The 12,059-nt window shown below is 38.9% G+C and overlaps 1 protein-coding gene across 2 annotated transcripts in view; it reads right to left on the bottom strand.

Moving 5' to 3' along the window:
- LOC107601393 (ceramide kinase-like protein) overlaps positions 1-12,059 on the bottom strand; it is a 58,042-nt gene that overhangs the window by 31,981 nt on the left and 14,002 nt on the right. For both annotated transcript variants that reach the window (XR_001610926.1, XM_016293560.1), the window contains exon 2: positions 10,932-11,165. Coding sequence is in view for 1 of the 2 variants with exons in the window: in XM_016293560.1 (XP_016149046.1) it covers positions 10,932-11,165 (234 nt within the window). In the remaining variant the exon portion in view is untranslated. The remainder of the gene's footprint in view (positions 1-10,931; positions 11,166-12,059) is intronic.

Below are 12,059 nucleotides of genomic sequence, written 5' to 3'. Positions count from 1 at the left end.
AAGAACTGCAGGCCTCACTTGCCTCAATTAAGGTCAGTGTTCATGATTCAACAATAAGAAAGAGACTGGGCAAAAACGGCATCCATGGGAGAGTTCCAAGACAAAAGCCTTTGCTGACCAAAAAGAACACAAAGGCTTGTCTCACATTTGCCAAAAAATATATTGATTATCCCCAAGACTTTTGGGCAAATATTCTGTGGACCGACGAGACAAAAGTTGAATTTTTTGGAAGGTGTGTGTGTCCCGTTACATCTGGCGTAAAACCAACACAGCGTTTCATAAAAAGAACATCATTCCAACAGTCAAACATGGTGGTGGTAGTGTGATGGTCTGAGCTTCAGGACCTGGATGACTTGCCATAATCGATGGAACCATGAATTCTACACCCTATCAGAAAATCCTGAAGGAGAATGTCCGGCCATCAGTTTGTGACCTCAAGCTCAAGTGCACTTGGGTTATGTAGCAGGACAACGATCCCAAACACACCAGCAAGTCCACCTCTGAATGGTTCAAGAAAAACAAAATGAAGGTTTTGGAGTGTCAAAGTCCGGACTTAAATCCGATTGAGATGTTGTGGCATGACCTTAAACAGTCCATTCATGCTCAAACCCTCCAATGTGGCTATATTAAAACAATTCTGCAAAGATGAGTGGGCCAAAATTCCTCCACAGCGATGTGAAAGACTCATTGCCAGTTATCGCAAACACTTGATTGCAGTTGTTGCTGCAAAGGGTAGCACAACCTGTTATTAGATTTAGGGGGCAATTACTTTTTCAAGTAGTGCCAGGCAGCTTTAGACAGCTTTTTTTTCCCCTTAATAAATGAAATCATTATTTCAAAACTGCGTTTTGTATTTACTCAGATTATCTTTGTGTAATATTAAAATTTGTTTATCTGAATCTTTTAAGTGTGACAAATATGCAAAAAAATTTTGAAAACAGGAAGGGGAAAAACCTTTTCACGGCTGTGTGTATGTGTGTGTGTGTATATATAATGGCAATGTTTATTTTTATTATGAAAATGTTTGTTCATGTTTTATTTTTAATTATGAAAATGTATTTTATTTTGACAAATTTTTTTTCTTGTCCTGATTATGTACAAGAAAAATATAAATACACACACTAAAGTTTGCATCGCAAAAAGATTCATTCATTTATTTCAGGAGTTATTCCCTCTTTTGCAAGAATAGTATTGGTGCTTGACTGTGTTTATTTGTTTATTCAGTTTATTAGAGCTTATTGTATATGAATTTGTTGTTTATCAGCATATTACACTGTTAGCTTCGCAACATGCTAACACCAAACTTGTGTACACAGAATGTTTTAAATCAGTTTAGGTTCTATTCCAGTTAGGATCCTGCCTTAAAAGGTAGCTGTCTATGTAGGCATTGGACAGCGAGACGGCTCACAAGGTATTGGAACAGAGCCCTCGTCTCTTATTTAATTCATTACACTGAAACAGGAAACTATGTTTCTGTTGTTTTAATGATTATATCTGAGCTGGAGTTCAGGATAAATCTAAACACCACAGAAGGGAGAGTGGGAGCGTAGCCTATCTGCATGCGCAATACCGTGTTACTATGGCACATAATCCCATGTTTGTGTGAGCGATGCACGGTGGCTCCCAGGAGCTCGCTGAAAGACAATTCAGACGAAGGGGCCACACTCAGGTTTCACCTCCATGAGTCCTGTTTGTGTTCCCACAAAAGGCCACTGTGATTAGCAGCCTGGAAGACTTCAGAGAACCTGTGTTCACACGTTAATTATAACCTTTTGGGGACACCAGACGACTCATCTAAATATTGTGCTCTGACGTTAATCAATTCTGTAGTCTGTTTTGAGGTAAAGCTTTAAGGTATTTATTCCTATTTTTCACTTAAATGGGTGAATTTCACAAAACATGTTTAGAATGTGCCTGGGTCACATTTCACAAAAAAGTAATGTTATATAAGTAATTCAATGTTAAAATATAAATATTTATAATAAAACAAGTAATAATAATAGTAATAATAATTTTTATTCCAGAAAATGAAAATTGTATGTAAGAGTGTATATTTAAAAAAAGTAAGAAATTAAAAATCCATATATATATATATATATATATATATATATATATATATATATATATATATATATATATACACATACATACATACACACACCCTTACAAAAAAAGCTGTCATTGTCACTTAGGGTATGTCCCCTAATGTACAAAAGCTAAAAAGTACATATTTGAACCTAATTTACCCCTAAATGGTACATATTTGTAGACTTTAAGTACTAATATATACTTTTATGGTACTAATATGTATCATTTACAGGTAAATAAGGTACAAAATACCTTTTCGCTTTTTTACCTTAGGGTACCATTCAGTGAAATCTTTATGCCTTGTTTTCTAAACGTGTATGACCTGGATGAAATATGACCTGGGCATGTTTTCGTTGACATTCACCCAAATGTATTATGCCCTTCATGTGAGCAAGTTGGTTCTGTTTGTCCTCTCAATAGCTTTGTAGTGACGTCCACATTTCAGACATGTGTCTCTGCCACCTGCGGACATTCCATGAGGTCAGCACGTTCTGCGGTGATACAGCCGCCTTATGACTCAGAGGCTTAAGACTGTTTTACCCCTGAGGGCTATCAAGACCGGCTAATGTCACCCAACACAGTAGCTACATCTGTCTCTGTCCAGCCCCCGTCTCAGGGGGCTCAGAGGGTGCTGATGGGAAAGGTAAGGAGCATCTGAATGGTGTGGCTGAGGGTCTCCCTGCGGAGAAGATGATTCGGCACAGGGGAGCACTTTTCCCATAATCAGGGGTAAATTACCTGAAAGCGGGGTCAGGTTACACATTGATTTCAGAGACAAACAAAGCCCCAGGACTGCCCGTAAACACTCGCCCACAGCGCTAATGAGAGGACTGACTATGCGGTCCAGTCATGGTTTGATTGCAAGGCATCGATGCTTCATATTACAGTGCAGCATAATTTGTGTGACTGTGAATTAATTCTGTTTTCTGGGTTATGTGCCCTGTAGAATTCAGAAGGAGAATGCTTTTGAATTCCAAATAAATTGCTTGGTTTTAAATGTAAGGAAGTAGATTTAAAATAAATTGAAATTCATAAAGTCAAACTTTAAATATTAGCTTGACAAATCCTTGTTTGAAAGTTTTTGGGGAAAACCTTTTGAGAAGATTTGAAAAGCCTGATGGATGGATGGATGGATGGATGGATGGATAGATAGATAGAAACTCAATGGATGATCAATGGATGATCGATAGATAGATAGATAGATAGATAGATAGATAGATAGATAGATAGATAGATAGATAGATAGATAGATAGATAGATAGATAGATACTCAATGGATGGACAGATGAACAGAAAAGATATGGCATCCTATTAATTTGGCCAAGACCACTTAAAAAGGCACATAGAGGACAAGAGAGTCACAACATACATAACACAGCCATCAAACTGCACTTAAGTAACCCATAAACCGTTCCACTCGCTGAGCCCACAATACCCAAACGGGCTTTCTGGGGTGCACAGAATATTTGCTAATCCTCAAGAACAGATGTCTTATTTTTGCCCTGAAATCCCTGGCTGGCTGGCTGGCTGACTGGCGAGGGGAGTGAGCCCTCCAACGGATAAGCCCAGATTGGGGCCTTGCAGTGGGAAAGGTCAGGATCGGAGAGGAGCTGGATCCGGCAGGCCCGAGGGGAGGGAAGAGATCTGGGGGCCATACAGGAGATGGAACGGGTGAGAGAAAAAGAGCGTCACTGTCCTGTCCCACTTTCCTACCGGCCGTGAGATCTCCATACGGGGGACGAGTGCTTCGACATTTTCTTAGATCCTCTGCCAAGAGCGGAGCATCTGGCATGGTGTCAGGGACTGGCATTAGCGTGCATTAGCAGTGGGGGAGACCCAGCCCTCTCCAGATTTGTCCCCTCCAGCAGAGGCATCACCAGGCAGGAGCTGCTCCAACCGCTAGATGAGGTGGGGAACTGCGGTGGAGGTTCGGGCTTCAAATCAATACACTTGCTTTCATTGGAACAATTAATTCACACAGGCGCCATATAATGAGACGAACGGAGATGCTCGGAGAAGAAAATTAAGCATGTAATGCATTCTTTTAATTATTCCATGTTAAAACGTGGGACGCACATGCATATTGTTCAATTACAGCCATTGTAGTTCTCGGTGTGGACAATAACACCTTTCCTAATATTAGGCAGAAAGGGGAAAAAACAGCACCATGTGTTAGGTGCCTCCATTATGTCTGCGTACACATCTATCTGGGGGCGGGTGTGACAGACAAAGAAATGGGGAAGATCCATTGGGAATACGCAGAAAAAATCCACAAGCAGCACTCAGTGAAAGTGATACTGCAGTCCTACCTACAGCAGAGCCCACAGGAGCATCTGTCCACCCTGAGACGTCCCGACAGAGCCCCAGATACCTCTCACAGCAGCATTTAGGGGTGGGAATCTTTAGGCACCTCAAGATTTGATTTAATTTGGACTTTAGGGTTACAACAGCTTGTCACTAACAGCTTGGACAGTACCCTAAAAGGGACATCTTTGTTCCTTATTTACCCCTAAAGGACTCATAGTAGTACCTTTAGGGTACACATTACTACTCTAAGGTACAATTATACACCTTTTAGAGGTAGATAAGACACAAAGTTCTCCCTTTAAGGCTTCTGCCCAAGTTATAAGTTGTTGTAACCCTAAAGGTACAAAGTCTATAAACAGATCTAACAGTTTATGAGCAATCTTAAACTTCAACTCCAGATACATGTTTATGTTCTTTGAAGGATTTTTTCGGTCACACTTTATTTTAAGGTTCAATTCTCGCTATTAACAAACCATTAACTTTTAAAATTTAGTTTTAGTTCTGTTTGGCAGTGCTGGTGGTGCAGATATTATACAATTCAGTTTTATTATTCAATTTGGAATTGTGATTCTTGAATTTTTGTCGCTAATTAGAAATAGAAAATATTTACTCCTCCACAGAAGGAAGATCGTACGCGTTTGCAACGACATGAAGGTAAGTAAATTATTCCAGAATTATCTTTCCTTTAACTCTGTCACTGTGGACTTGAACTAAACCTTTAACTCTTTATTAACCTTTTTTGCCTTTAATGTAAAACAGGATCAAAGCAAGCGACTCTAAACAGAGTTTGGGCTGGCCAGAAAACATCCCAGCTGAAGTAAGAGCGCTCCAGTCAATAAGATACACAGACTGATCCGTTTCCAAGGAGCCAAGGGGAAAGAGTCACCATGGATACGCAGGTTGACTTAATGGAAAACCTGTTAATGTGTAACATTATCCACTCAGCTATCGAGCTATTGTACATCAGCTCACGTAAATGCCGCGCAAGGCCCAGCTTCCTTCAAATGCTGAACGCGTTTTTAAAATCGCGTTCCGAGGGAGATTTTGCTTCCCCTATTATCTTGTTAAACAACTCAAAGCAATTTCATGCATGGTGCACAATAGCCACTGTTGTGCTTTATGCCAAATGCACATATGAATTCAGATGGGTCACAAAAGCCTTTGGAGGAATGAGATGGACCCGGTGCTTGACCCTTGAGTTTTCTCCTCTCTCTGTTTGTCTTTTCTCCTCCCTTTAGGGCTGCAACAATAAAGTCCAGCTTGACGCAGGAGTGTGACCACGCGCTTTGACAAGAGCACCAAGAGCACATTATGTGTCCGGAGCAGAGCGCGGAGGGCTTCCCGGGCTTTGATTGACCTGCCTAGACTAATCTTTCAAAAGAGGGTTTAAGGACACAAGGAGTCTATTCCAGTTCGACTCGATGACTATGTCGTACCCGAGTAGACTGTAGTACAGATGCTACTATTGTTGTCGGCCGTCTCCCCAAACGTTTGGTCTGTGGCCTGGCCCGAGCACTCGCTCTCTGACCGCAGGGTTTAATCTGTCAGCTGGGCAGCCGCACCTCATGTGTCAGCGCACATCACATGGCTTGTCAGAAAAACACGGCGATGCTGCAGACGGCATTCATGGCTCACCTTGCCTAAAATCACACTGGGGATTGAGTTTTTTTTTGGGGACCGTTCACCTTTTGTGCTGAGTGTCAGCTGGGACACACCCTCCATTGTGCCGCCTCCCTGGGAAACACCACTGTAACAGGTGAGCACCCCTGTAATCCAGTGTGCCCGCTCTCCCCTCCCCCCCTCGGGCCGAATGATTCGGCAGCACTCACTTAACAGCCAATAAAATAACAGAGATAATCCAGCTATGGAAAACATGCGTCCGTATGCGTGTGAGAGCATGTGCATGGGATGCAGGGGGTGGGGTGGACGTTTCCACGAGGACCAAACAAACTGCCATGCTTTATTAACGACTGTATGAGTTTGTGAAGGTATAAATTTAGCTGGTGATTGTGTAGCACATGACAACTGTGCTGCTGCTTATCAGAACCCGGAGAAGCAAAGACACGGGGCCTAATCAATGTTCCTTTATTACATATATGTGACCCTGGACCACAAAACCAGTCATAAGTAGCACTGGTATATTTGTAGCAATAGCCAACAATACATTGTATGGGTCAAAATTATCGATTTTTCTTTTAAGCCAAAAATCATTAGGTTTCACGAAGGATGTTCCACGAAGATATTTTGTAAATTTCCTACCGTAAATAGATCAAAACTTAATTTTTGATTAGTAATATGCATTGCTAAGAACTTCATTTGGACAACTTTAAAGGCAATTTTCTCAATATTTAGATTTTTTTGCACCCTCAGATTCCAGATTTTCAAATAGTTGTATGTCGGCCAAATATTTTCCTAACAAACCATACATCAATGGAAAGCTTATTTATTCAGCTTTCAGATGATATATAAATCTCAGTTTTACAAAATTGACACTTATGACCCTTATTGTGGTCCAGGGTCACATATAGAATGGAGAATGTACTGAAATATGGATTTATCATGACCTAAAATTATTGAAATCTTTCATTTACAATGAATAATGATCAAATATTGCTCATTTAAACAATCAGACTTACTAAAAAACATGTGTCATAGCTCTGGAGTTTAGTTAAACAAATCCATAATTTTTAAGAAGAAACACCTGATGCAGAATTTAGCTGAATGTGTGAAGTAAGTTTTTTTTCTTGCTTGTTCAGCCAATTGCATGTTTACTTGAGTTTTAATTCTGTGGCTGAAATCAGGAAAACATACTATCATTATACTCTTACTATTTCTGCCTATGTTATTGCTAATATGCTGTTACTACTATGCTATTCTTGCACTACTCAAACTTGCGTCATCGTCATAATAAATATTTTTTAGCAACATATCTGTCAAAAGACCTTCCTCAGGTTGCAAGTTAATGCAAGTTTTTAAATGTATTTTTAATTGCTTTTGTAATTCTGTTTGGTTATCACTGAAATTACCTCATCTGTAAATTAATTATTCAATAAAACCCTGTTTATTATTTGATCTGCACTGCAAAAAATCCTAATCCTGATCAGATCTTCTAGTTGAAATATCTGAAACTCCTTACATTGACATTCAAAGCACATTGTATAGGATATAAAGTATTATGATATTATGTGTTTTCAGAGAATAGTGACTATATCCCTAGATATACTGTAGATAGAAAGTGTTTTCAGGCAGATCTTTTTCACTTGTTATAAAACAAGTCTTAATATCTGATGTAGAAGTAAAAAAGTACATTTATGCTATTTTAAGACTTAAGTTTGAGATATTTTCACTAAAAATGTATTTAATTAAGAAGTCATTTTTAGCTGTGTAAGTGCTGTGGCTATTTTACTAATACCTATGAGAGGGAAATGACCAAGTTTACCAGCATTACAAGGTCATGAACATGAAAGACTGGATGTAACTTTACACAGACAAGATCCAGAAGTGATTCTAATTTCATGCCAACACATATACAGTTTAAATCTACAGGATATATACTTTTTAAAACACTGTATTTTAATGGTTTTGAAATGTCTCAACAATTCAATTGTCAAACACCACAACGAATCTCATCTTTGCTTATTAATTTTTCTTCTCACAGCACTAAATAAGCATGTCCTCTCTCCTCTGGGCTCCCTCAAGGCATATTCTTTAATTATGTTAATTAATTCATATTCTACCCACAATACATGCAGCCCTCACTCACAATTACCCGCAAAAAGCCAGCATTTCAATCTTTAAAGGGCTACAGCTCAGAAACACTTTCGTGCGAAGAAGTTACATGGCCGAAGTTTTATCAAGGATTCATCAAGCTGGGGGAAGGGTTTGATAGTATAAAGTTGTGAGGCCTGGACAATCCCCTCCTTAATTCCCAGTGAGTAATGCACCTCCTGAGCACTGCTGCTGTTACATCACCTCTTATTCAGTGCTGTAACTGAAATTCTAAGGATTAGCTGGCGTTAATACCGCATTATGACTAGGCCCTCGTCGGACAAAAACACTTTCCAGAGATTTCCCCCACACCATTATCTAGTCCCAAACTCACATCTCATATCCAATCTGGTTTTAAATATAGCCTACTACTTGTATGGTGTCCGGTATTTATGTGGGGCGCACAGCGGGCAAAGAAGGATTTCTGAAATTGAACTTTCAGCCTAATTGTGACGCTAGATTAAATCAGTGAAAATGTGCAGCGCTGCATTGTCTGCAGACCGGGATTAACAGAGATTACACATGCTCATTTTCACAAAGGCATCATCTGAATGCTCAACGCTCATTTAGCTGACGAAGGAAGTTTATACTAAATCATTTTGTTGGTCCTCGGGACAGTCTCAGATGGGTTTTTACTGAATCCCCTGCTATAAAATCTCCGCCTTGCATCCCTCCCCCCGGTTTTTGAGAACCGGAGAACGAAGAGTTCTGACGCATTTGGAAGGACACCTGTCTCCCGTGCAGCACAGCGAAGCGCTAGGCAGGCCGCTGGCCCATCTTGGCAGTGAACGCTAGCGAGAGGAGCACAGATAATTACAAACTCCAGGGAGGCCGTAGGACCAACCTGTTCCTCTAGTCTGATCCAGCAGGTCCTTGTGGCCAACACCACCTCTTTCAAGACCCCCTCCGACCCCCCTCCCCCCTTCAGGCACACCACACAATGATACGGTCATCACACAAAAGAGATGGTGCCCCTCGGCTTTCTCAACAAGAGTACCTTATAATCCAGTCCGTGGAGTTTATTCATGACTGTTTTGTATAGTCAGGATGTTGCTGACACACCTAGAACCTCATTTCACATCATATTTGTAGGTCTGATGCATACTTGAGAAATCATTTAATTGTGATACACAGGCTCTGTTCCAAAACCTAATTAGCAAGTGAGTCTAATTCTCTACATAGGCAGCTCAATGAGTTATACAAATGTGACCCTGGACCACAAAACCAGTCTTAGTCGCTGGGGTATATTTGTAGCAATAGCCAAAAATACATTGTATGGGTCAAAATGATTGATTTTTCTTTTATGCCAAAAATCATTAGGATATTAAGTAAAGATCATGTTCCATGAAGATATTTTGTAAATTTCCTACTGCACATATATTAAAACTAAATTTCTGATAGTAATATGCATTGCTAAGAACTTCACTTGGACAACTTTAAAAGCGATTTTCTCAATATTTTGATTTTTTTTGCACCCTCAGATTCCAGATTTTCAAATAGTTGTATGTCGGCCAAATATTGTCCTATCCTAACAAATCATACATCAATGGAAAGCTTATTTATTCAGCTTTCAGATGATGTATAAATCTCAATTTCGAAAAATTGACCCTTATGACTTTTGTCTGGTCCATATGGTTTTGTGGTCCAGGGTCACAAATAGCTAACTTGATTTGAGTTTGGTGTTCACATGTTGCTAAACAGTACTCTAATAAGCATAAAAATACACAAAATGTTCAAAGGTTTGTCTAGTAAGACAAATGCATTTATTTGATCACAGTAAGACAGTAAGAATAGTATAATTGGGAAATATTATTGCAACTGAAAATAATTGTTTTCTATTTAAATATTTTTTAAAATTTGTCAGCATCATTACTCCAGTCTTCAGTGTCACATGATCCTTCAGAAATCATTCTAATATGCTGATTTGCTGCTCAAGAAACATTTCTTATTATCATCAATGTTGAAAACAGTTTAGCTATTTAATTTTTTGTTAGAACCATCTTTATTTTCACTTTTTATCAATTTAAAGCATTCAAAAAAAGGATTTATTTTAAAAAATCTTACTGACCTCAAACTTTTGAGCTGTAGTGAACACAGCACACAAAAATATTGGGTAAATTGGTTAATATTTCGATTAATCAAAGGTTGTTGTAAGTATCTCCCTTACTTTCTCCATCATTTTCGATATATTTGTTTCTCTTCAGTGCATTATGAGATTGCCTTCACTGCAAATGAGACATGCTGCCACAGAATTCGGCATAAAAAGTATCTTAGAAAACAGGTGGGTTAAATACAACCCAGTGCTGGGTAAAATAGGGACAAACCCAGCAATTGGGTTGTTTTGACCCAGCGGTTGGGTAACTACCCAGAAGGTTGGGTTAAACATTTAACCCAACCGCTGGGTCAAAACAACCCAATTGCTGGGTTTGTTCCTATTTTACCCAGCACTGGGTTGTATTTAACCCAGCATTTTTTAGAGTGCAGCATTAACACTGTCTTGCACCAAGAGCACACTTAAAATGCTACACTCACTAAGTTTAGGTACAGAGTAATTGTATCCGATTCATTACTGGGTTGGGCTATCTTTATTCAATAAATGTCAGCAAACACAATCAAATTTAGCAAATGTTGACCAGGTTAATGTTTGCATGTCATAAAATTCACTGAAGCTCCAAGATAAAGTGATTCTAAAAAGCATAATGTTTGATTTGTGACCTTATTTTTTCAGTGTCTGGTGGATGTTGAGCAGCTTTGGCATGTGAACGTACCGCTGAGGATCTCTTTGAGGCTCTTGAACCAAATCTCACAGTGGTCCGCACTGAGGTTGTTGAGGTGGATGGCATGCTCCTTGAGTTTGAGCCCTTTCTTCTTGCACTGGAAGAGTGTGATGCCCAGCAGAGTTCCGCCCGTCTGCTGCCCCGCAGAGCGCCGCCGCTTTACCTTCACAGCAAACACGTCCTTAAGCTCCACATACTCTTCCTGGTTCTTCACATCACGGTCAGCTAAAGCAAACACACAAGATATATTTAAAAGTCATATTACACATTTTTCCCTCCTGAGTTGGGTTTTAACGTTATGTGTTTAAATTTAATGTAATTTTTTTTAAAAATCTTTTTCCACCCTAATTGACCCTTAAAGGCCTGGTTAAATTTAAAACTCTAATATGTAAATGCCAATGTGAACTTTTCGGCACTTATTCACAGGCAGTGGGTTTGCATTCATATCTAGTAGGAAATGACTTTCAGCATAAGTGCTTGGGAGAAAGTTTTACTTCAAAACAACAAGCAAATATGATTTACGAAAAATATGACACCGGCTTATTTAAGTTTGGCTATTTATGCTGATTTATTTTTTTATTTTTTTTGATAACAGGGAAGCAGCACTTGACAATTAAACAGGTTTAAAGGCATAGTTCACCAAAAAAAAAAAAAAGTAAAATATTGTTACTATTTCAAAGAACTGTTTTCTATTTTAATATATTTTAAAATGTCTTTATTCTTGCAATGGCAATCGTCAGCCTTCAGGGTCACATGATCCTTCAGAAATCATTCTAATATGTTGATTTGGTGCTCAAGAAACATTTCTTTTTATTATTACCAACATTGAAAACAGTTGTGCTGCTTAATATTTTTTGTAGAAACTGATTTTTTTTTCAGAATTACCTGATGCATAGAAAGTTCAGAATAACAACATTTATTTGAAATATAATTTTTAACAACGTAAACGTCTTTACTGTCACTTTTGATCAATTTAATGTGTCCTTGTTAAATAAAAGTATTCATTACTTCTTACTGACCCCAAACCTTTGAACTGTTTTTGCCCATTCAAGAAAGATCAGTGGAGTCTCAATAACAGACCCCTTTGACATTCAATGTATAGACAAAATATGTTTAACA

Source organism: Sinocyclocheilus grahami, unplaced genomic scaffold (genome assembly GCF_001515645.1).
Source record: "Sinocyclocheilus grahami isolate Dianchi unplaced genomic scaffold, SAMN03320097.WGS_v1.1 scaffold304.1, whole genome shotgun sequence".
Classification (NCBI taxonomy): Eukaryota; Metazoa; Chordata; class Actinopteri; order Cypriniformes; family Cyprinidae; genus Sinocyclocheilus; species Sinocyclocheilus grahami.
The sequence above is the reverse complement of the archived record's forward strand: the minus strand, read 5'-3'. Positions and strand labels throughout refer to the sequence as shown.